Source organism: Ambystoma mexicanum, chromosome 1p (assembly GCF_040938575.1).
Source record: "Ambystoma mexicanum isolate Mex_15411 chromosome 1p, UKY_AmexF1_1, whole genome shotgun sequence".
NCBI lineage: Eukaryota > Metazoa > Chordata > Amphibia > Caudata > Ambystomatidae > Ambystoma > Ambystoma mexicanum.
In genome coordinates, this window is record NC_090921.1 from 94843607 (window position 1) to 94869455 (window position 25849).

Sequence of the window (25849 nt, forward strand, 5' to 3'; positions counted from 1 at the left end):
GCGTGAGCAACTACGCCCCGGCACAATTGGCCCTTAGATGAGTGACCCGGCAGAAGTTACCATGATTTTTAATAGTGCTGCCAGTCCTATTTGAGGAGGAAAACTCCAGCCTTAGCTGTAGGCGGAGGCCATGCTTTCTGAAAACTATGCATTCACGTGCCAGTCCCTAGGAAGGGTGAGGGGGTGGGGGGCGAACAGGAGTTCCCACATCCCTTGCATGAAATGCCTCACCTGGTGTTCCTCTTCCCTCTCGTCTCCTTGTGCGTATGTGGCGGTCTTCCTCTGGTACACACCTGAAACCTAGTAGGTAGGAAAGTAGATCCTAGATGGAAGAAATAAACGCTGAATCAGGACATACAGTTTGGTGGTTAAAATGGAATTTTTTTAGGGTAATCTGGACTAGTGGCAAATCATTCCCCTGGCTGCAATTGCTGTATTTATTACTTGGACCAACTAATACAAAGTTTTCTTTTTCATTATTTAAGAGGAAATGTATTGCTTCGTCACTTTCGAACAAATGAAACGACTCAAAAAATGAGGAATGGTGCAAGACGGGTTTTAATTACAAAGATGTGCCTACATTGAGGACAGGTGATATAAACTACATTTATCCAGCTTGCCAGTGCAATTATTTTACAAAGTAGAGCGAATAGGGATGGCAAACCCCTGTCTGCTCCAACACAGCCACACCTGGCCACAATTCAAGAGGAAACAAGGTCTCTCCTAGATGAAAAAAGTGGCACCAGCAATGGCCAAGAACATCCATCTTCAAAATGATGATCCAAGTAGCGCTGAAGCCATCCGTGCCAATGTCTAAGGGCAGCCATCTTCAAAATGGCGACACCATTTGAGGTCCGTGTCACCAGTGAACAAGAAAAGTGACAATGCTAGACCCAAGCCTATGGCACCGAAAGCCAACGTCACCAGTCTTAATAGCGGTGACACGCCCAGAGCTCATAGAGGAGGCGCCAACAGCCAAGAATATGTGCCTTGAAAAAGGTGACATACAAGGACGACCAAGTCTAGAAACCCGATCTATTGCATATATGGTGCAAATGTGCGACTACAAAAGGTAACGCAAGGTCAAGTCCCTCCCCCTGGAGATCAAGAGCATGTAACCGGAGGATTCTGGCATGAAACTGCGGCCACCCGGTTAACACGGCGTGGAGTGTATTTACTCTTCAAATTGGAAGAGACCTAAGAAAATAACATCAGGACAACGGAAGCACCAACATCCACCGCAGGACAAGCAGCGGTGGATAACGAGTCATTAGACCCAGTAACAAGGGTTTCAGGGCGGCAATGGGCAGCGCAAATTTTGAAACTAGCAGCTTGAGCGGAGATGGAGAAACTGCTCTGGCAAATTCAAAGGCGGCAACAACTGTGAACCGCACTCAGAAAAATATTACTTAATTATTCAGGAAAAAGAGGACTTGTGAAATGGGGCACAATCATCAGTCATGATCGAATTTAAATACTTTGTGCAAAAATTTTAAAAATAGAGACCAACAGCAATAATCAAAGGTATTCCCGGAAAGACCGCTCATAGTGAACCAGCAGTCATTATCGAATTTAAATAGATTATGCTCAAATACAAAAGTGGAAACAACAATAATCACAATCGTGAATGGAAAGATCGCTGGGGGTGGGGGGGTTATCCAAAATGTGTTTAAGGCCTTGGTCTACGACTCTACATCTGCAGAGACCATTCCCTGAACCTTTGGTTGGAAACACCCCTCCACAATGCAATAGTCGGTGCTGTGGGCCATTTCCCACTGCGGGTCCCACGCGTGTACACATCAAGATGCGTGTCACTGCACAGTGCGATAGGAGGCAGCACAAGTGATGCCAACAAGAAATGTCAGCCCGCCCTTCCTCCCTTTTAAATCAGTGAACCGCTACACCCAGGTGAATACAAAATGCAAAGGAAAGTACATTATATAAGATGAAAAATAGCCTATTTGCTAAAACATAGGTAAGTCTAGCGGTGACCGATGATTGCGCACCAGGATAAGTCCCAATTCTTTTTTATTGAGTAATCCAATCTTTTTGGGGGAATGTTGGTCACAACTATAGCAGCTTCAACTCAATTATGTAGGGTACGGGGACCACTCAGAACAAGACACAGGACCAAAGTATATAAAATAATTACTGTTTGACACTTTGTATAAGACATATTGTGGAGTGCTGTGTTCTTTCATATAAAATGCAGCCCTTCACCATTCAGAAGACACATATATATGGAATGAATGATTTCCAATACAGAAAACAGACTATCACAGAGGGGTATCAGCCTATTTGAACTAAACCATTTGATCTTTTGACCAAATTAACCTCTTCAGAGTGGTCCAAATTGACCTTTTTTGCATCTGGTCCAAATTGACCCTTTTGTTTTAGGTCAAATAGGTTAATACCTACTTAACTGAACATGAGGTGTGGGGGTTGCCAGGGTGTCCCCCGCTCCTCATATTCATGTAATTAGGGCAAAAGGGTGTTGCGGGCTGTCCCCCGCATCCTTAACAATGGAGGTCAATGAGGTAAAAAGGTCACTTGCTTTTAGGTCAAATTGCCGAGGGCAATTTGCAAAAGGTCAAACATACCCAAACCCCATAGAGGCATACTCCCTGAAGTGTGAATCACGCAAGGCCTCCGCCATTTCCTGGAATGTTGCATATGAGCCATTTAACAAGAGGGTTCTTTAGAAAGGCGTCAACTGAGGGATTAACCAATATTAACTCCAAGGGCATCAGTATCGAAACAGAGTGAAATCAGCAAGCTCTCCTGGAGAGAGGTGTGCAGGTACGCACCCCAATTAGTAACAAATCACATACTGACCTCACGTGCAACACTAGCCTGAAAGCAAAGTATCCAAGATATAACAAAGGTTTTACCAGGTAAAGGGATAAGTGCATTGTCTATAAGATAACCTAGTGACAATTGGTCTTGTGTGAACCATGTAATCGAAATTATCCTGGGAGCAAGCGTACAAGTTACATATAAGTGTAACCTTGGAAGCCATAGAGACACATCTGTCAATCAATTTCCCACTGTTTTACCAGGGAATGTGGACAGTTAAACAGAGTGCCCCTTGATTTATAGACCAGCCAGGCCAACAGAGGCTATCATCTGTCTATCGAACCAGAAATATGGAAGACATGTATTGAAAACCCAGGGTCAGTGGGGCTGCTGAACCACGGGTCAGTCCCAAGCACAGGTTATCAAGTGTGAAAAGGGGTGTACCCAAGTCACCCAGATGAGATGGCACCACACATGTTCACCTTTTTATAATTTTCAGATCTAGATGCTAAATTTGCTTTATAAATCAAAGTTTCAATCTATAGTGCATGACACTTGTGGAGAACTTCATTGATCCATGCCGACAATCCACCAAGCTCTCCAAGTCCGAGGTCAGGTTTGTTCCAGACTCTTCTAAAACAGTAGCAGGATAGAGGGGTTGGAAGCTACAACAATTCGTTCAGAGATGTATCCTTGGTAGTAGGGCAGGATGAAGCGGATCCACAAAGTCTGGAATGAGCTCTGCTCCTTTAATCCATACTGGTCCTTAGCAAGGAGGTTACTTGTGGAGGCAAGGGCTTGCAGTCTCTGCACTTTTTACCAGTTTAATTCCAGACAAAAGTTTTTCCAATATTTGATCCCCAAAGGCCTTGATAGTCAGTATAGTGTTATGGGTTAATCGTGCATCACGTGATCTTAGTTATTGAAGTAGGCATAAGCCACATCACACAACTGATGCACAACGAGATAAGGTGCAAGAAACTGGTCCCTCTCTCGCAAGGGCACCTTATGTCCATACTTCTACTGGAATCATCCCTTCCTTGCTGTTCAAAGGCGGCAGAAGATATTCCTCACACAGGAACTGCAGCGGAAACTCAACCAGGTGTCCCCGGATCTGCAGTAGATGCTCGCGGGCCATTTCTGGGCTCACAGTGGCCAAATTAGACACAGCGCTATATTCCTTCAGAGCCCGATGTGTCTGCACTGCATTGCTCGGGAGGCACCTGAAAACCTGCACAGAAGAAAAGAACTGTGATCAGAATGCGTTTCAGAGAATACATCATATACTGCAATCCGACAGGTGGATTATTTCCCAGATCTCAGGTGGTATTGCGACAATACATGGGGGACATTATTAACCTGTAACATTATTTCAGCCTGCATCACACCTGTGTCACACACCTTGCACAGTCCGCCATCTAGTGTTTGGTGCAGAGTATACTCTAGTAGATGAAACTTTAACCCAGGTGTTTATTTATTTATTTATTGGACATTTGTGTGGCACCTGTATGCAGGAGAACATCAGTAATAGGAGCTATGTATCACATACACTTGGTACCGTCAAGGCTTCATCTAGTAGACACTCTCCACTGAAAATATTAGAAGATCCAAGAGAAAATATTCTAAAAACAAAACCTATACAGCTATGCAGTCTTAGAGATGTTCATCTAATGCATGAAGGGCCCATCCACACGCATCCCAGCAGAAAACCCACCAAAGACCTTCTTGAAACAATTCTTTATTCTAGTGTGACAAAGCGACACAATGTCACCAAAACTGCACCTTGCATATATATGATAGGTTATCTACAATGTGCTTAATACCAAGAGGTTTCTATGCGCGGACCCGCAGTGTCGTCTTGCTTTCAAGGCGAGCACTTTGCCCCTGAGCTGTCCTTCTGAGCTCTACAAAGGACAATTCCACTTAAAATATATGCTTAAAAAAGAATTATCAGCGCTGTATATTTTCTTCTGTGAGGAGGTGGTTTGAATTGACCCTAAAGCTGAGACATTCTTCAAAAATACTGTTATAAATAAAATGTTCTTTTTTGATCTTGTGAATCCGGTTTAGATTCATGCGTTTGCCATTGATCAGCAAAAGGTTTTTTTCACCTTGTGGAGGGTGTGTGATTGAGAACATTTTGAATTAATTTGCTAGTACTGCTTGCCCCTCTTGTGAATATGCTTGTGTGTGAATGCAGTTGTGCTTTGTGACTACGGTCTTGAGTTACAGAAACTCTCCATCTTGACTTGCGAGTGTGGTGAGCCACTAGGGATTGAAGAGTCTCATCGAGCTTCTTACCAAAAAAGGTCCTGTCCGTCAAAAGGCATATCCACTACCTTAGACTGAACCTCTGGGCAAAAATGAGAGGCCTTGAGCCATCCATGATTCTCGGAGACAGCAATACTTTGGCCTTGCTCTTGAAGGTAAGGAATGAAGGTTCAGCTCTAAGAGGGTTTGGGAGTGAGTTCCAAAGTTTCGCAGCAAGGAAAACCTAGCACTAAATAAAAGCAAAACGGAACTGAGGATCATAGGAAGTTCTGCGCCATCAGTAAACTGGATAGCAAATTTCAATCTTTTAGGCTGGGATCGGACCATATTAATCCGGGATCTAAACTTAAAATCCCAGGAGTGACATTAGATCAATTGTTGTCTAGAACAAATCATGTCACTAGTGTAATCTTGGCTTCAGCCTATTGCATCAAATTGCTCCACCATCTCAGCAGCTCATTTCACAGGCAAATTCTGAAACAATCGCAAGAGTTATAATTGGTGCAAAAATAGACTACTGTGGTAGTTTATTAGTAGGTCTAAAAAAAAGGAGACGTCCAAAGACTACATATAATACAGAATAGGGCAGTCAGAGTGGTGTTGGGACTGACCCAAAGGCGAGGAGGTCTCTCCACTGGCTTCCAGTGGAAGCTTGCATTAAATACAGGATCCTGACAATCACCTTTAAATGCAGACAAGGCAATATGCCGCACTACATGCAGAACGTCATTATGGAAAAAGTCTGTGGTCGAGAATTAAGATTTTCCGGTCAGAAACTACTCACAATTCCCAGGAGTACAACTTCAAAGGCAGAGAAAGGAGCATTTCACCTTGCTGCTCCAAAACTATGGAATCAACTACCTCTGTCATTGAGACTCCAAAGATCTCTGGAGATTTAAAAGAAAAACCTGAAAACATACCGATTCCCATAAACTTCATGGACTGCTTCGCTAGAAGCCAATAGGGAGAGATTTTTCCTGGTGGATGCTATGTTTTGCAACCTGTTAGTCTTAGTTGTTCAGCGCCTTTATGCCCAAGGGTCCACAGTGCGCTATATAAATGATGTAATGTAATGGGACCTGCTCTGAGTGGCGTCGCAGAAAAAAACGTGTGACCCCGATCTCTTCATCGAAGACATTCACACGTTTATTTTCTCTCCTTGTGACCAAAGATAATGGCAGATAAAACTGGGAAGGTCGGGTAGATGGAGCATTGTGTGTAGAAAGTAATGTCACATGGACCATCTATCACTGAGCGATGTCCTAAATTTAAGTTTGATAAACAAATAGTAATACTCCGGACTAACAACTAGATGGCGGACTATGAAAAGCATATGGATCTAACAGTCACCATCTGGAAATACAGATGCATAAAATGGGAGCAGTAAATAAGCCTCACTAATCAACAATGCAGTGGTTTGAGCAAACAACCAACAAGTTTAATGCATCTAATTTCTGAAAATGGTCTCAGTACTGTGCCATTCATTTGCTTAGAACTTCATACAACTTTAGGATGTTTGCGAACTATAGGTAGAACATGCATGTTCCCAAACCTTGGGGGCACTAGACCAATATTACACACAATGTGAATTTCATCTCCTGAAACTACCATGTGTTAGGAATTTGGCTGTCATTCCTGGACATGAATTGTTAGCAGCTGCCTATCAAGCGTTGCTGATTGCGTCATCTATCCTATTCCCAGCACATTCCAACACCCTCTCTCTTGGAGGTACACGCACTACCCATTTAATCTACCACCAAGCACACACTGGCTCAGCCAGGTCATTCAGTGATGCCATTTTAGCTGTAGCCCAATAAAAGCACACTAAAGTCTGCCATAGACTAAATCTTCATGGTGGATACAGGCATGGTACATACGTACCTGGTCATATATGCTTGCGTTTGATTGGGCTGTTTTGTTCCAGACCTCATGGAAGAAGGTATCAGTGACTGGGTCCATCACATCTACGCTGGGGTCAGCATTCGCTCCCAGGAGTAACCTGCAGGATGTACAATAGTTATGAAGTAGGAGATGGGCAATGCCTGCATAGTGGCAAGACTACAAAAAAGAATATGATGAAGCAGGCAGGAAAAGGTTGTGAGCTTGAAAGTGAGAAAAATAGATATTGCATTTCCTGGTGGCGACATACAAGCATCAATGGATGGTGTCCTGCTTCCATTGACTTTGCCCCATTCACAGCCAGAAAAGGGTGCTCAGGTCATCAGGAGGCTGGAACAGCAGGCAAGAATACACAATTCCTGTCTGCTGTCCTAGCCACCAAATGCCCTTCCCCGGGTGGCGCTTTCTTTCTCCCTTTTTTCTTTGTCGGGAGGCAACAGGGAATAAAGTCAGCTATCTGTAAGCTAATGCGAGCAGGACAAAGGGGCCGGTCATAAGAACATGATCCATCATTGACTCAAGGAGCGTTTTACACACAATGCATGTGCTAAGAACAAGGTATTGGTCACATGAGAGGATTAAATTATAACATTATGTATGGAAACTATTTGAAACTTTGGAACCATTCCAGATAGGAACATGGCACTGGGTGTGTTTCAACACCAAGCATCTTCTTCAATGTGACACTGAGTTCTCTATGATTTTGAATTAATAAAAGTATTACTATTCATGAAATGAGGTGTCATTTGCACAAATTAATGGTGCATATGCAGGCATGCATCTGCGATGATAGATTTCAGAAATCCATATATTAATATAGCAGGTTGCTACCTGAAATTATATAACAAAAACCATTCTGCAAGCAAGAATATTAAAAGCGAATTGGCCCCACACCTTTTTCTGGTCACAAGTATAGAAATGATAATCATTCAAAGGAGAGTGTGTGTTCTCTGGGAGAGACCGATTACTAAACAAGCCAATGAAAAGATTTATGCAACCAGAAAAAGGTGAGGCCATATGGGACTAGGAGCGGTTACATGAGGCAAAACAGAGAAGGGGACTCTTCCTGATAGCCAGACAGATCGGATTATGTTCAACAACAAGCTTCGTGCCCAGTTGGTGGGGTGCCAGGATGGAAATATCGTGAGAGGAGCCTTGTCTAGAAGGGTGATTGAAGCAGGAGGTGGGAGATGTCACTTGTGCCTAGAGGGACCAGGGGGAACCCGAGGCCCAACTGATGCTGATTCCATGAACTAGAAGAATTATCCTGAAGTATAGAAATCCACTAATGCAAAACAGATTTTCCATTGAATATTTTCTATGCCAAGTCTCAGAAGGGGATTATTTGGAAGTGCTAGATGGCGGAGGCTCCAAACAGAATACATGAATATTGCAACTTGAAATCTATTTTGCTTCTCGCTATATTTAAGTGGCATGTGAGATTTAGTTTCAAGAAAATGGATAGCATGTTGTGCTGTTGTGCTCTATGCGCACTATCAAACTGATAGCGCATTTGTGCAATCTAAGTACATTTTTGTAAAATAAGTCCAATCAAATTGAGCCCTCTGTGTTTCCACAGGTATAGTTGGCTGTTCAGACTGAACCGAGGGCCCAAGGTACATAGCCTGACAGAGAACGTATTAATAACTTGCAACCTATCTATGCTGTAGATATATATATAAAAAAAGATATTTAGGAATGGGATGGAATGGAGCTTAGAGGGGTCATTTCCATTCCCATAAAAATAGCACTATTGTCAACACCATGCAGCCCCACATTTTGAAATTGCACAGTGAAATTTGTAGGTTAAGTGAAAGGTTAGGGGGACTTGTATCTCTTCAATACAATCTCAAAGCCATTCTCTCAGGTTTATTTATTTATTTATTGGGGGGTAGAAGAGTTAAACTTGTGTGCACTCTAAATCGGTGACACTGCTTCCCTGATCTGAAACCTGCAGAGGTCTGATGCTATTCACTATGGGCTAGCTTATTTTAAATGAGACCCACAGATATCAGCAAACCTCAGCACCATAATTACATAGATAGCAGTGGGGTGAGGGGAATGCAAAAGTTCCATGATAACAACACTTGTTGGTAATATTGGGGAGAGCAAAAGCCCGGTTTATTATGTGCAAGCGTAACTTAAGTGCAATTTAAGGATGTTAGCATAGTAGACATAGTAACATGTTTTAAAGAATTATGTTACGACCCATCTGCCATTTTACTCAATGGCCTGTAAACTGAAGTTACATTTGCTTTTGCTATCCAGTACTCAATATGTATACAAAATGGATTATGGAAATGTATGCCTGCGTGAGAGGAATAGTGAGAAATGCAGGCAGGTCATTTTTGTGCTTGTAGACGAGCTGCCTCTGTAACATTGTGGTGTACTCCCCTGCATAAAGCTGGGGACCACCTTTGCCTTGATATCTCCTTTAATTCATGTATTTAAATAACTTTGAGTTTTGATCAATCACCTGCTTTCTGTCCAGCATTTTGAGTTGGGATTGGTGGGCATTAGATCAAGGTATCCACTTGATGTAGTAACCATACATTTAATAAATTATATACAATGAGCAGATGCCCTCAATATCTGATCTCCACAGCTATGCCACTGTTTGCTACTGGCATGAAGATAGTTCCACCATTCTCCTTACATGATACAAAGTCTTTCGGACCCTTTCACTGCTCTATGTAGACAAATCCTCCTATTACACCGATCTAAATTCTCCTCTCCACTGAATCTAGCCATGATCCTCCAGACCAAATTCATTTATTATATTAGGTGCAAGGCTCATGAACAGGTGGGATAAGGTGATGCATCTCACACTGCCTTGGAAGAGGTCCCCAGTAGCTGTTGCTCTCATAGGTGTTCGCGTGCAAGTACCTGGAGAATTTGCAGATCAGAGCGTGCCTCTTATAAAGCATACGCTGTAGAGAGTTTTTGGTTGCACAATTCAGTAGAATCTATAGCCAACTGCATACGGGGACCCCCCCTTGCGGAACGTTGCCCAGCAAGTCCTTGAGACTTTGTGACCTTGGAATATCTGTCAAATGTGCTCTCATTGATGAGTGCTCTTTCCTTGTACTCCGGAGTAGTGCAATCCCTCCTGAGTCGCCTTCCTCCCCCTCCTCTGCTGCTGCTGAAGCAGCAAACTACCCTTTTCAGTGACCCGTGTGACGTCATGCAGCTAATTAGTCTGCACCAGTCTTGCTGCTAGGCCACCTGGTGAGCTCATCATGCATTAAGAATTTCTTCTTCCCTCCCGCCCTTCCCCCTGCCGTCTTCTCCCCCTCCCTCCATGATGCTCTCCATCTGCCCTATTTACTGCTACTCTATCAACTATCCTACCACTCTTTCGAAGCTAGGAAGGAAATAATTCAGGAAAGATCTCCTGGTCTCCAACCCAGGCCTGCCCATTCACACCTACATCAACGCTTCTTCCAGGCAGACTGGCATCCTCTTTGTTGTTCCAGAGCTATTGACTACCCATATGGACTCAGTCTTTCCCCTTTTTCATCCTCGCCCATTAATGGTGGTACCAGATCTGAAGTACTCGGCACACTTTCAAACCTCTAGGTGCATCATTAATGTCTATCAGAATGGCAAGGTCATGGATAGGGCTCTCAGTCTAACCTCCTCCTTCTTGATAGGCATCTTCCGGCTCTCATCAACTTCCTTACTTGTCCTGCCATTCCTCCTTCCACCCCTCTGGCCTGCTCGCCACTCCCGATGGGTGTACCACATCCCTGTACCCCTCCTCGGAAAATATTCAAAGGTGGCAACCTGCTTCACTTTGCCACTCTCAATGCTTGTTCTGCTATTAAACTCTTCTTACATCTGTCTCCTTCTTGAAGCCTTTCACCTCGATGTTCTCACCCTCACTGAGACGTGGTTCAATGCCAGCTCTGTCACTGCTCTTCTTCCAGAGAGCTACAATATACTCTCCAAGCCCAGGCCAAACCAAGTCACACGCCCGCTGTTGTTAAATGTACTCGAGCACGACGTCGCGCGCTCGTACGCGTGACGTCATCACGGTATCTAACGCATGACGTCATCGCGTCCGTGTGCGCGTGACGTCACTGTAAACACGGCCCGCGTTTTTGCGGGTAAAATGTATATAAGATCCTGTGATGGGTGCAGGATCCCTTTAGAAAATAACAGACGTGGGATCTAACCCTTTGATTGGTGAGTTTTAAGAAAATTTAAGATTAATGTTTAATGAAGGAGATTGTATCATAGTGATACATACTAAATGAGCTTATTATTATTTTTGTAGGTGAACTTTGTTTCCAGATACACATTTATGTGTTAAACAGTTTGGAATGTGATAGCATTCAGCTATATATAAAAGAATTGTTCAGGAAACTTAATCGTTAAAAGCTGGTGAGCATTTTTTATTATATATTTATCTATTATTATTCTATTATATTATACTAGTCAGTTTAGTAACCTTAATTAATGAATTAAATTAAAAAAGGAATTTCTTATACAGATCTGAAAATTGAATTGATAACTCAAGACCGAGTAAACTGATTGATCCGTTACACTTCAAACAGGAGAATTCTAGTGATTCATATATGGGGTAAGCCCTAGTTACAGTAATATTGCATGATTGATCAAGTACTAACAGGGGAACACAGTCAAATTTACAAATTCACGATAATTTATATTTTGGTCTAGCTAGAGTGGTCTCACAAGGTGAAAAAATAGAGAAAAAAATAAAAAAAGAAAAAAATAAAAGAAAAAAATAAAAAATAAAAAATAGAAAAAATAGGATTTTGTGTTTAAAAACTAACTATGCATGTAACAAGCATTTTGAAATATTAAATATTATTTCTTTAAAATTCAGTTAAATTTGGTTAGTCGTTATAAAGAATGGTTTTTATGGGGGTAATGTCTCCATATTAGAGATTTCTTGGATATATGAACTAATTTATGGCTTTTGATTTTTGTGATTTTCTTTCATATCATTTCAAATATTTGACTATGGCAAAAAACCTCTCTCATCCTGACCTGAAATGTGGAACTATATGGTATGGTTTTCCATTTATAAATTTTCTTAATTGCTATATATTATTTGACTGTATAATTTCACATAGCCTTGAGAACGACCTAAGGTCGAAACACGTGTCGGCTGTTTTTTCTTTGACAAATTAAAAGGCTGTTTTTTTTTTCTTTGACAAATTAAAAAACATTTTTGTTAGGAATCATTGCACTGATGGACTTTAATTGATGTTGTTTAGACTAAAATTGTTGAGGAATTTTGTTAAAGCACGGGTGTGAGCGCGAGATATCTTCCCGAACCAGTTTTTCAACCTGTCTGAGGACGGAGTGGCCCTGATCTTCCCCGAATGGGATTCTGCTACTATCATACCCATTCAATCCTATTCTTCATTCGAATGGCTTGTCTGCAGGCTTGCAGTCTCTCCTAGCCTCTCGCTTACTCTCACCACCATCTACAGACCATGTGGCCTGATCTCCCTCTTCCTCTCTGAATGGCCCTACCTCACCTATTCTCTCCTAACCTCTACCTGCAAGTTTCTCCTCCTCAGAGACTTAAACATTCATCTAGACTCTTCTGAGGCAGCCACTGCCCTCTTCCACGACCTTTGTGTCTCTCTTTCCCTCAACATTCTTCCCCTCTGCGTCTGATCAACTCAACTTGACACACCTTGAATGCACTCATCTCAGTAGACATCCCTATCTCCAAGCTTCTAACTACAACTCTTTGCTGGTCTGACCATGCTCTCCTCTCCTCCCACCTGGAACTCCTGGGCTCCCTGACTATGCCTCTGCCTGCTCTGCCAGTCTCCTTCTCCTCATTCCGTGGTATGCCGTGCAGAGAGCCTGAAGGAGGTCGGAATCCTTAATGATATGATATGGCATTTATAACGCGCCTATACACAAGTGTTTCAAGGTGCGACAAGACAAGGGAGGGGGAACATTGGAATGCCCTACCACCCACTATCCGTGGTGAGGCCTCCCTCACCACCTTCCGCAAAACGCTGAAGACTACCCTCTTCACATAAGGCCAGACACATCAGCACGAATACTTTTCATGTATACTGTATTATATGACCAAAAGCAATATCTGTAATAACAGTATGATTTCCTGTAACATTCATAATGTGTCAACAATCGCTACCATGCCTGTACCATGTAACTAAGTTATTGCAAGTAACAGCGCCTCAATGCCCCTGGGCTGCTTGCGCGCTATATAAATGTAAATAAATAAATACATAAATAAATAAACAAAGGGAAGACAGACAACGATCCTACTAGGCCAGGTGTCAGTCAGATCGCGCAAGTGCACGAGATGCATGCAGAGAACGCACAGCGGGTTGCAGTATTGGTGCCGGTGACCCAGAGGGAGCGAGAAGTTCCCCAAGTCCTACAACCTGCTCCGGTGATGGTCAGTGCCAGCCGTGGTATGCTGCGAGCGCTGTCAAACTCTGCGGAAGTACTGGGAACGAGGAAGTGGAGTCAGCGTTTCAGAAGGAGACGCCAGGAAAGACCAGTGAGTTGGCCTAATGCAGATGACCCCGGGGCGTAACGAAGGAGACCACTGAGGCTTTTGAATGCCGAACAGTTGAATGTAAGCAAATTGGGCACAACTCTCCTGTTATGAGATGTCAGATTGGAGATAATTGTAACCCGGATTGCCAACGCCAAACTGGGGAATATCCAGTAAAGGAATATTTTAACCCGCATTGCCCAAGCAAAAGATGGAAAGTAATACACCAAAGGAGATACAACTTCCCAGAAGAGAGAGATCGAGCAAGAGGACATTGTAACATACATTGCCAAAGCCAAACCAATTTGAGAGTGACATCAAGGCAAGTTGAATTTGAGAATCCCAAATCAAGATACCTTGAGGGAGGGAGTTATAAATCACATAACCAACAGTCAAGAGGTTGAGTTAAAGTCAGTCAGCTACTGCAGGATAAAAGCCCTCCTTATAACAATGAAAAGGGTGGAGAGAAGTATAACTTGCATTGCTTGATGGCAAACAGATCAATGTGAAAACTTGTGTCCTTATATGCAGCATGTTGGAGAAAGAAAATGTGTGCCAATTGTGTTAACAAGCCTTAAAACAGAATACAAGTTGTAGACAGTTTTGGTTATCCTGGCAGGAGAGTAAACCAGGAGAGGGACAATTAGTGGTAGTCCTGGCAGGCATGTGTACCAGGAAGAAGATAACTTGAAGTCTAATGAATGTGGTATAAGGTTGTGACAGAAACGAAGAGGCAATTTTATTATTGTGTTCGATCAGCTGTGGTATAACCATCCTGACTAAGAAGCTGTTTCTAAGGAGGAAAGATTGTTTGACTTTTGACTGGAAATATGAAGAAAAGTAAAGTCGCTTTGCCAAATGAAGAATATATTGAATGAAAAGAACTGTTATTTGCACTTGGGAGTGAAACTTGGCTTATGAAAGGAACTTTTCTGAAATTGAACTTCAATTGGAGACATACTGAAATAATCCAGAGGAAGGGGGTCCAACCCTAGTCACAAGGATTCTTGGTTATTACCTTTGTGTTTGAATTTAAAAGTTATTTTTGTGAAGTTAAATCACCTAAAGATTCTTGTATTATTGTGTTATGTGTATTAGTGTGAGCAAAAGATATTTTCGAAAATATGTCGATTTCTTTAGCTTTAATCTGTTAGGCTAGGGAAACCTCTGTTAGGCTAGGGAAAGATTGGCGTTTGTCTCACCCTGTAATTATAACTTAATAAAATGGCAACTTGTGACAACCTTATGACCAAGTGTCCGTCTCACATGTCCGACTCCTCCGAAAAGGCAGTGCAAGTTTGGCCCGTGGAAACAGAATGGGAAAACCAATGGAGGCAGGAGGGGGCGGTTATAAAACGGACAACACGAAGTTGTGGATTGTTCGGCTGGAGTCCGAGTAGGCAATGGCAGACCAAGAGATCAGAAGGAAAAAGGATGGCGAAAAGGAGCCTGGAGGCAGTTTAAAGAGAAGATATTGGCTGGTGAAAAAAGTTGTTCTGTGTCTGTGTGTGTCTGGTGTGTGTGTGTCTGGTGTGTCTGGTGTGTGTGTGTCTGGTGTGTGTGAGTGAAAGTGGTAGGAGGACAGTAGGGGGTGAGTGAATGGTGACCAAGGGAATGAAAGGAGGGTTGAGGAGAATGTGGGGTGGAGTAGTTGTGGCGTGAAGGCGGGAAGAGTGTAGAAGTAGTAGTAATAGTCATATGGCGGAGAGAGTAGCAGAGTTTGAAGAGAGAGAGATACCATCGGAGGGACAGATAATAGAGGGAGAGGGGGAAGAGAGGAAATTAAGGGGGGACAGCAGCAAACCAGGAAGACAGGAGGACAGAGAAAGGAGTAGAAAGGCGTGGAAGTCCAGGTTAGATCCGGGTGGAGTCCAGACAGAGGAATATGTCATGTTGACCCCAAATGGGATGTTCTCTTCGAGAAAACCTCTTCTTGGTACATACATAACACCCATTTGCGGATGACTCGAATAGTAAGGCTGACTGGGCGAAAATAGGTATAGTAGGACGATGGGCGACATAGGAACAGGAATCCCTGTCCGCAAATGGGACTAAAACTCACACCCCTCTGCCTCCCCATAAATAATATTTTACCTGTGGGTGACAAAACTAGAGTCCAGGAAGCAGAAATGAACCATTGAGAGGTAGCAATGCCCATAGATCAGGGTACCAAGAAAAAACAAACACGCAGGGACCTACCCGGGCAGAACAAGGGCGCAGCTAAAGAGACAGGTCCAATCTTGCATGCAACAAAAGTCGCCTTGTGGTTGAGGTCCCAGTCCAGCAGGATAAAAATCCAAACAAAAGGGAATCCAAATACAAGGAACAGTTCCATGAGTCACCAGGAGCCCCCCCGTGTGACTAGGGTGGTGAGCCCACTCTGCAACACCCTACCTAGGGGTAGAGGCAAGTGGGACTTCACCGGGAGAGACTCCCTCTTTGGGGACAGGGACTCCCGCTCTGAACGCCCTAATGCCCCTCCACGTGATGCCCTATATGGACTTACCTGACACCAGGACGTTTTAAGTTTCATGGTTTTAATAAAGAGAAAATTAACTTGTATCATCAATAAACAAACTTAAGATATGGCTTTAAAGGAAAGGCAGCAATGGACTCTGTGAGGATGCTAAAAAGGGAGGAGAGAACAGAGCAGAGAGAGACAGGAAAAGCCCCTTGTGCATAATACGGCTGACATAGGCAGAGCTAGTTTGGAGCACAGAGCTTGTGTAATTCAAAACGGCTCGGAGGCATCGAAGCCAGAAACGCTGAGAGAAAGGCATATTTATTTATTGGTTGAATGATTTATAAAGAGCCGAAAGCCCTCGGGCATCGGGGCATATAAACAGACACAGATTACAAACATTTATAGTACAAGACAAAAAGGTCCTAACCTATCCAAACTGGGTGGAAAAGACAACTCTTTACAGCTATGTAGTTGGATTTCAATCTGATACGTAGCGGAAATTTGTTCCATTTGTTTGCTGCTAGCACAGGGAACGCTCTTCCCAGGCAGTTAGATCTTATATGGGCTGGAACTGAGATCTGACCCAGTGCCTCTGATCTTAGAGAGCACTTGGGTGCGTATTGGATGATTTTTTCCTTAAGGTATGCTGGTGCTTTCCCATGCAGGCATCTATGTACCAGCATCAAGGATTTAAAGTGGATCCTGTCCTCCACCGTCAACCAATGAAGGGCTATTCTGTCTGCTGTGATGTGTTCACTTTTTTTCTTCCTTTTTATTTTTCGGATTGCGTTATTTTCCATAACGTGGTATTTTGCTATACAGCTCTTGTTAGCAGCAAGCAAAAACGCATTACCATAATCAAGATGGGACAGAATGATGGCCCTTGCCAAAGTGGCGCAATTCTCTTGACCACGGTATGGCTGTATAGCTCTGAGGAGGCGTAGATGGCATAAGCAGCTCTTGTGTAGATAATGGACCTGTGCATCTGCACCCATTGCGGCTTACAGGAAGAGCCCAAGGGTTTTCAAATTCCCAGACACCTGTATGATTCTTTGATGTTGAAAGCCTCGTATTCTGGTCCCAGCTTGGCTCGGGCCTGGTGAGATCCAGGGATCATCATCTGTTTTGCTGCCGTTGAGGCACATCCAGTTTTTTTCCCATCCATTTCTCTATGATGTTATATAACGTTACTACTTTAGTGCTATCCTCGGTGTAATTACCACATAGTTCCAACACCAACTGGGTATCGTCAGCGTGGTTTGTAAAATATGCTTCGATTCCTTCGAGCACCATGACGCAGAGGCATCTCATGTAGAGTTGACAAACTCGCCTCCTGCGGGACACCATACAGAATGGGTGCCTTATTTGAAAATGTCTCTGCCCGGTGAATTTTGACCACTTTCTCCAGTGCTATTTGGATTAATTGATGGTCCAAAAGGTTGAAAGCTCCACTCGGATCCAGGAGTACAAGTAATCCCGCCTTACCCTTGTCTCGAAGGTTTAGCATGTAAGTTTGCAAGACTAGCATTGCTAGACTTCTCCTCAAATGAAGAGAGGAGAAGTTCAGAGACACTCGAGCAGAGAGCCTGGTGGTGGCGTGAACACGCAAGGATCGTGGTGGGCAACCAGCCCGTACAACAATGCAGAGACCATTCTCAGGAGAAAACAGAATAGAGCAGACGCAGCAACGTCCAGAAGGCGAGAACTGGAGTTACTGGCATATGAAGTAGACGTGGCAGAGTGTACCACGGAGCAAACAAGAACCGGAGGAAGATACCACACCCCTACAGGTACCAAGGACATTATATCCCAGAGTTCAGAAGGTAAAAAGGGGAACGACAGTTGTTATAAATCCAGAGAAATTAGTCCCAGTACCAATTGTAAAAGAGGCACAAACAATCTGCTAAGTCAGAACTGTGTTATTGGGATACAAAGGAACACAAAATTCACAGAGACTAAGAGAAATGGTACCAAAGGTCTACTTCATTGGGAAAGGGGAAAGATAACCCAATACCAATTAAAGAATAAGCAGGAGATATCAGAGAGACATTTGGGGACCTAAACCCAGAGGGGTTATACGCATAAACCTTATACCTGATACAACACTTTGGGAAGTAGTGTATGATAAGTATTTGAGAATCAATCAGTAACCAATAGAGGAGGATAATACACACAAGAGAAGGAATCCTACTAGGACCCAGAGACTGTCTAAGAAAGAGGAAGAAGAAACGGTCAATCCCCTTAAGGGAGTTACAGATACTGATTAAAGAAATAACAGTAGGCTTTCTGTGAATGGTCTACCAAAGAACACATAAAATCTGGAAAGCATCTGGGCCAAGACAGTAAGTAAAGTAAGTATGGAACTCCCCATAGCGATGGAGATAGATGGGCCTTCTTCTGACCTGCCACAGATAGCAAATCAGGAGAGCAGCAAAACATGCCAGAGACCAGCAATTACAGGAACCCTAGGACTGGAAAAGCAGAGGGGGGTAGTCGCGAGACTGAGTGGATCAGTGACGGTCTGGGTTCGGTAATGATCAGGCAATCCAGGGTACAAAAGAGGTATCCATTAACAGGGGTAGCAAACTTCATGCACCCAAAACGACAAACAGGGCACATCCAAAAGCAAGGTCTCAACAGCAAGAAAAAAAACCTTCTGAATTCAAAGGAGAAAAACATACAAAGCCACTCCAACGACTTCCTTTGTTGAGAAGCACCGCTGAAGCCTTCCCTCTCTTCCTATATTGGAGATGGCATCTTCCGAAGCTGTGTAACCGGCATGAGGACATCATCACAAGTCTCAGGGCACGCATCCTACTGGTAATTCTAGTTTCCTTCTGCCATTGTTGTGCGAGCCACCACAGTAAGCGCCACTGCCCTAGACCTGAACTAGCCTGGACTTGAATTAGCGTACACCCATTCCTGACACCAGCGAGTGCGCCAAGTGATTGACTGGCACTATTCAGAGAAGGGTCCCCGATAGGTGTCACCTAGATTGCTCCCTGTGAAAGTTTAGCTACAAAACATGTTTGCATGTAGGTCATCACCTAAACACAGATGGCTTTTAGATAGTAGGTGTTACAGATCACTAGTACCAGTCGCGGTAGGCCTAGGTTAGGGTGGGACTGCCCATTGCTATGTTGGAGAGAGGGACAGTTTTTAAGCTGGTTGCTAAATGGGAAATAAAAACCCTTGAACCTCTTCTGGGAGTTCGTGTGTTCCTGAAGGCATCTGTGACACTTGCCATATGTATAGCATGTTTGGAATCATGTTTCCATGATGGCTGTACTAATCAATGCAACTTGATTTCATGCCTACAGTTACTTTGAAATTGAAGACATGAATTCCTTGGAGGTTCAAGGTTGGCCAAATTAGGTTCAGTGAAATCCATCCTGATATAAACAAGACATGCACTTTGAAGTTATAGCAAGGGGTTGGAGTCAAAAGGAGTAGAGAGGACAAGGAGGAAGTAAGAAGAAAGAGCACAAGGCAACAGCGATGACAACACATTTCAACTGCTACTCCCATCGAGAAGATGGCCCTTTCACAGATTTTCCCCATCTAAATATGCAAGGATCTCACCTGAAACAGTCAAGGCGCAAACTCCGGGCAAACTTGCCAGCCTGGTACTCCTTGCCATCCATCGCTACAGTTACTGTTTCCGTGTCTTCCACAATCACTGCCAACTCGCTGTCCCGTTTCCCAAGCATGCTTCGGTCATTAATGTTTGCAGAACCTTTAAAAGAAGGTCAATAAATAATGAAGCCGTCACAATGCACAACCACCTTACGGATGGTGCCATTATAGAATGTACTAAGCTGGCATCAGGTCTGCAACTGGAACATACCTCAAGGAAGCGATCCTAAAGCTGGGCTTCGAGTATTATTAGGATAATTGCTGTTGTATGTAGAAAAGACCCTGGTGTACCCAGTCTGGATGTAGAGCGGGATTAAGTGGGTTGGGGTGGTGCAGTGCCTAGGTGAGCCATTATGAGGCCATTCACGTTCCAGATTTAGCTAAGAGGGATCTTCTTGGGACCAGTGGCGGCAAAGGGCCCATGGAAGTGTGTGGAGACTGCATATGTCAAGAGTGAGACAGATAGGAAGTCGTACAATAAAATCTGAGATGTTTCAACCTTTTTGCCATGCACTGTCGTAGCGTGTAACAGGTCAGCAGGGGTTGCACTATCCACAGGCCATGACATCACTTCAAAGAGTAAATGGACAAAGATGAGCATCAAGGCTTCTCTCAAATACCCAGGATTAGCAACATCTGGGTTCAAGCTCAGATTTCGTTTCTATTAACGAGAAGAGGAGATGCTTCAGAACAACACTCTGGGAAACTGATCTGACCTCATACCTGTTCTCCGTAACTGAAATCCTGCACCCAACTGTGGTATGCAGGGCCCACCTGGGATGGAGGGTTGTGGTGGTTGCTTTACAGGTAACAGTATGGTGCTGATGGCCACACCCACCCTAAAAGCCAGAGGCTACAATTAAGGGAGATTGTCATCAGTGGGGAGCACAATGTGATGGGATGATATGGTAAGGATAACAAAGACATTCAGGATTGAACCAATGAGTTAGTAATTAAGAATATTAAATTATACAGCCCCTCCCACATAGGTTCTATGATCAAAGGCATGCCAAAGTGTCCCTCCTGCTGACAGGACCTGCTCTCCCCGCTCATGTGTGGCAGTTACTACTCACCGATGATGACCCTGCGGTCGTCCGCGATAAGCATCTTGCTGTGGATGTAGATTAGCTCACTGACGAGGGAGCCGCCCGGAAGCTCCCCATGGGTCCGTAGCCCGCACACAGAGATGTAGTTCTTCCATGCGTCGCCAACTGACCAAGGGAAGAGAGACAACCACAGTTAAGAAAAGTGCCAATAAGGAACAAGAACAGAACGCTGTCGGCCGAGTCAAAACCATGGATCCGAAGAATAGCCACAGCTGTGACAGGTCTAATGCAAGGCCTTCCCATTTACATGTACTTACTGTAGCCATGCCAAGATTCTTTCTAAAGTGCAGCGATTAAACACTCGGCACATGAACGATGTTATACTAGCCTTTACAGATAACTCGCTAATATTTCAAGGTCAAAGGATTCAGTACCAATTATTGCTAACAAATCCTTTGCTTCTCCATTTATTAACTTCAGCATGACGAACACTTGTGTTATTTACATGTAATCCTAGTTCTTGAGCATTGTAGTTTTCCATAGGTTCACAAGCTTTGAATATTGCCTTCAGGTTGGCAATCTTCTGTAATAATTTAGGAGTTAAAAGTGCATCTGATTGTATAGCCTATCCACCTCATTTCAGGCAATTTGCCGGTAAGCCAATGAGGTGGGTGGGTCCTAAGCGCCACCTCAATACTCATTCTTCAGATTCAATAAACACAAAATATCTCAGCTCAACCATCTGCCTCTCTACGAGGTGGGAGGGTTGCATGTTGACCAATGAAAAGGTAAAGATGTTGGTGAATTGGGTATGTGTTAGAAACTTGTATATATTGGCAATTCACCACCATGGGCTCTCAGACGGCGGTGGCTTGCCAGGAAGTTGGCCAATTGTGCACCTGTCTGGTGTATGCAGCCCTATATTCTGTAGAGAAAAGGAAAAAGGAAGGGGTTCAGCAGTGTGGGGAAAGGTACAGATAAAAGAAACAGGGAGGTTAAAACAGGTTGGGCACTTTAAAGAAGGACGTTTGCGTTAGCTTGTGTGCATGTCGATCCAGCCAAACTAGATCATAAATCACGGCCGCAGAAATGAGGAGGTTTTATCCTAAGGGGCGTGAAATGGAATGTATACGCAAGGTGCGTTTCAGGGAGTTAAACACGTATCACTAAAAGTAGTGTATGGCTGCGTGATGGACTCTACAGGCTTAAGTGGACCCTTGAAGCTTGACTGCTTTCATTGCCTGGGTTTATGCTTAATTTCTCTAAGGAAATCTCCAGAACAGTAATTCTGGAACTGCAAAGCCTAGTGGCCAAGAGTGCTTAAGTCAAAAACAGACTGTGAAAGATGACGGTCAGTCTTGAGGCAGGACTGGCTGCCAGAAATCTGCAGTTCCAGGTACCAGGCTTTCAGCTTCAGAAAATCTGGTTTCATGCTGGCAAACACTGCTTTTGTTCATGTACCCAAGATCGTTTTCGGGGTTCCACACCTCTGGGGTCTTATTCTGATGGACTGAGAAGCTCTGATAACTACACTTGCATGGCCCAAACCAGTGCAATTAGAATAATCTAACAAAAGTGGCTGCCAGAGGTGCATAATGACACTCTGCATCAGGGTACAGGTGGAAAAGCATGGGAAAATATCCCTAACCAAGGACTCGAAAAGGCTTTCCACAAATCTGCTTGCATAAGACAAAAAAAAGGAAAAGAGCCCTGTGAGGAGATTACCTCCACCCCAAAACTCTGAAATCCACATGAATCTGCTTCCAATAATGTCAACTGCTGAAGGACCTGCTCAAGGAATCCTCCATGGCATTCTGAAAGCCATGGAGCTGGTGCGAGAGGAGAAACAAGTGGTGGTGTGGTGCCCGCTCCCATTAATAGTCGCCCTCTAGGAAAGGGCTGGTGGTCGGGTCCTGCCTTGCTCCCTGATGAAGCACATTCTAGTGGTGCTTGTAAAAACCTTGCCCACTTCCCACCGGATGATGTGGAAGGAGTGGTCAAACACCATCTGGCTGCGTGCACCTCCAGAACACACTGAGGTGGAGTGTGTTCTCCGACGCATTCCAGTACCCCCTCTCACTTGATGCCTATAGAGGTGTTCCCCAGATGTTCAAAGACGTATCCGTGACCCTCTTCTGCAGGGGTTGTGAATCTCGAAACCAGGTCCCTAACTCGACATTGGGTTAGATTCTTCCAGTCATTGAGGTAGAGCTGGTCTTCCCATTTCCCCATTATCTGCTTCAAGGATGCCCCCCGAATGGGTCAATTTCTAAATCTGCAGCATGGGATTAGTGGAATACATGGGGATAGCGCCCCCAAAAACTTGCATTTTGGTCCATTCCAATTTACAAGGGAGTCAGGGAATGTGACAACATCAGGATAGAATTGGGTTGCAGGAATTCAATTTGTACATCAGAAATGTTTCCCTTTTATTAGAATAGCATTTGCCTTGATCTCCCCCGACTGTGCTATGCCTGAAAGTAACTGTCCTTGGTGGATCTTCCTGGAGTGCCTTGAAAAGGATGAAAAAGCCCTCGAGTCATAGCACTCCTAGGGAAAGCAGCAGTCTCTGTATCCACCTTGATGGCACGCAGGACCTCATCAATTCTTTTCATATTCCATAAAAGTTTGTATCAAGATATCTCTGCTTGCGCTTCGGGGTGCAAAGCAAATTGTTTGGTAGGATTAAATTGTAGGTTACAGGCGTTAATCTTAAAGTGGTTCAAACACTAAATTCAGATCAGAGGACAGGATTGGGGCCTTAATCCGGCAGCCTGCTTTGGAGATTAAGGACCAGGGAAAGTAAGTGGGGCACACTACTCCCAATAACTGCAGAGTAGTCCAACCACTGCACAGAAAAACATGTATTCCCATGCGAGCCTGAGACAATGGCCATGGCTCAGCTGTTCTAGCTCAAAGGGTGGGGCGAGCCCAATTTTTAGATTTTGAAAATCCACTACAATGTGTTGGTCCCCTGAGACACCAGAACATCCTATAAGGAAGGGGAAAAGGAGAAAAGACAAGGCAGCACTCGGCGCGGTCTATGACGTGATTTAGGGATTACATCACATCATAGACCACGCTCCATAAACATTCAAGTACTCTTGACTGTTGGAGACACTTACTTTGTTCCTTCAAGCGGTGAAGTATAGAGGACTCGCCGCGGCAAATGGTCCTGCAGAAGGAAGCAGAGTACACAATCAGACCAGACTCTTAACCATGGCGACACCACTTGCAGGCAGCAACGGCCCACAGGGGCATCCACTTGAGCTCGATACACAAAGAGGACAAGGAATGAAGCAGTGTCTTCCCTTCCTAGGTCTGCTAATGTTTCGGAAGGCATGCAGAGGTGGGCGTCCAATGAGAGATCCTCTTTCGAAGTGTTTCAATAGCAATGGGTTATCAGAAAGGCCAACATGGGTTTTTTATGCACATTAACTACAATCATTTTACAAATGTAGCTTATCATTGTTTTGACATGAACACAAGAGTGCTTGGACACTCGTGGGAGGGGCACTATCTGGGTCTCACGCCTCTCAGTACTGGCCTGTTCATGTCTTGCCCCCAGCACCGCTCTCCCCTGTGTGCAAGTAGGAAGCCATGTTCCTCTGCGCGTACTTCCTGGCGTCAGACCCTCAATAGTTTTCCCTCCCTGGGCCGTCTTCTATCTTTGCCAACCTTGTGATGCTCTGTGCCCTCCTTCTAGGATGTCACTACAAGAGCCTAAACAGAACGATGGCAGACTGAGCATGCTAGGGCACCAGTTAGTGCCAGTGCTGGCCACTGCACAGTCCCTGCACGTGCCACCTTTGAGGCACTCACCTGTACGTGAAGTGTAGGATGGCCTGGATCGAGTTACCTCCTCCCGTGGAGATGTCCCCCTCAAACCCGGGCAACAGCGGGATCACGACAAACACCCGGAAATTCATCCCTTCACTGGAAAATAAAAACGGTTCATACAAAGTTACGCCGTAAGGTAGACACAGGACACAGCAAGTGCATTCCATTTGCCAGATTGAGCCATTTTCATAGTGGTGATCGGGGGCGAGAACTGACAACACCACAGACCTAACAGCATTCACTTTTGTTGTCTTACTGTGGATTCTTTCTACGAAGACACCAAACATCAACACTCGATTAAAAAGTATGTTTTAAGACTTCAGCACGCACGTGTTTCTTAATTAAATACAGGGAAAAAGGGATGAAGAAAATAGAAGCTCACAATTCAAAAAAACTCCTCGTTCCATAAACAGAGCACTTTCACAACGGGCCTACAACAGGAAGTCTGGATGTACAAGAAGCCTGCTTTTCAGGCTCATTGGTAAAGCAGCCATGACATTAGGCCTCTTGCGGCTCATGTGCGGGGGTCTGGCTGGCCTGCCATGGCGACCATCACACTGGTTGAGGCTCAGAGCAGGTTTAAGCTACAGAAGCGGAACTCTTCACTCCACTCCCCTCGACCCATTCCATCTCGTCTGCTGCACCTGCACCCAGTCTGTAAACGCCCAGTGGAGTCCCCTTTCTACAGTTGATTCCCAGCCAGGTTTGCGCTTCCCATAATTCACTTGGGTAAACATACAGAGCTCCGCTTTGTGCGGGACTACAAGCATGCTTGGCTATTATGCCAAGGCCTGTAACTCCATGCATATTGTGGGGTCTCCTCAGGCCGAGAGCCGGCTTTTTTCTTTGTGGTTTCTTTGCAAAAGCTCAGGCATAGCAGCATTTGATGTCCCCTGAATTGGGTTTCTTTTTAAAGTGTCAATGGTTTAGGTTGCTTGTGTTTTCATTGGTTATGGTCCCCACCGTGTCCTATTTACATTAACATTCAAACAAAGAATCAGGATGGGAGAGCCACACTTTCGAGATTCAGGATATATTAGTTTAATCTCTGAATGTTAGCAATGATACATACAATATATCACTTATTTGCATAATGACAGATAGACGAACAGTTATACATTTGGTATTTAGGTGCACCGTTGGGTACGACCCTCAAGAGTGTGGAGGGTGTTAGCCTTCTGGTGGTGCAAAAGAAATTGCCAGTCTCACCAGACACGCAGAGGAAGAAGGTTGGATATGCGAAGAGGAATGCAGATTCCTCAACAAAACCCACCCTAGAATACCCGCGTTCTACATACTCCCTAAAATCCACAAGAATGCCGACAAACCACCAGGAAGACCCATCGTCTCCGCTTTTGACACCCTGCTTCAAACTCTGTC

The 25849-nt window shown here is 44.2% G+C and overlaps 1 protein-coding gene across 5 annotated transcripts in view; it reads right to left on the reverse strand.

The window, feature by feature from the left end:
- Positions 1-540: 540 nt before the first annotated feature.
- PLD2 (phospholipase D2) overlaps positions 541-25849 on the reverse strand; it is a 730967-nt gene continuing 705658 nt past the window's right edge. For all 5 annotated transcript variants that reach the window (XM_069644098.1, XM_069644072.1, XM_069644080.1 and 2 more), the window contains 6 exons: positions 24452-24565; positions 23755-23804; positions 20657-20794; positions 19530-19683; positions 6949-7066; positions 541-4027 (listed from right to left, as the gene is read on the reverse strand). In XM_069644098.1, the coding sequence (XP_069500199.1) occupies positions 3803-4027; positions 6949-7066; positions 19530-19683; positions 20657-20794; positions 23755-23804; positions 24452-24565 (799 nt within the window). In that variant the 3' untranslated portion in view covers positions 541-3802. The remainder of the gene's footprint in view (positions 4028-6948; positions 7067-19529; positions 19684-20656; positions 20795-23754; positions 23805-24451; positions 24566-25849) is intronic.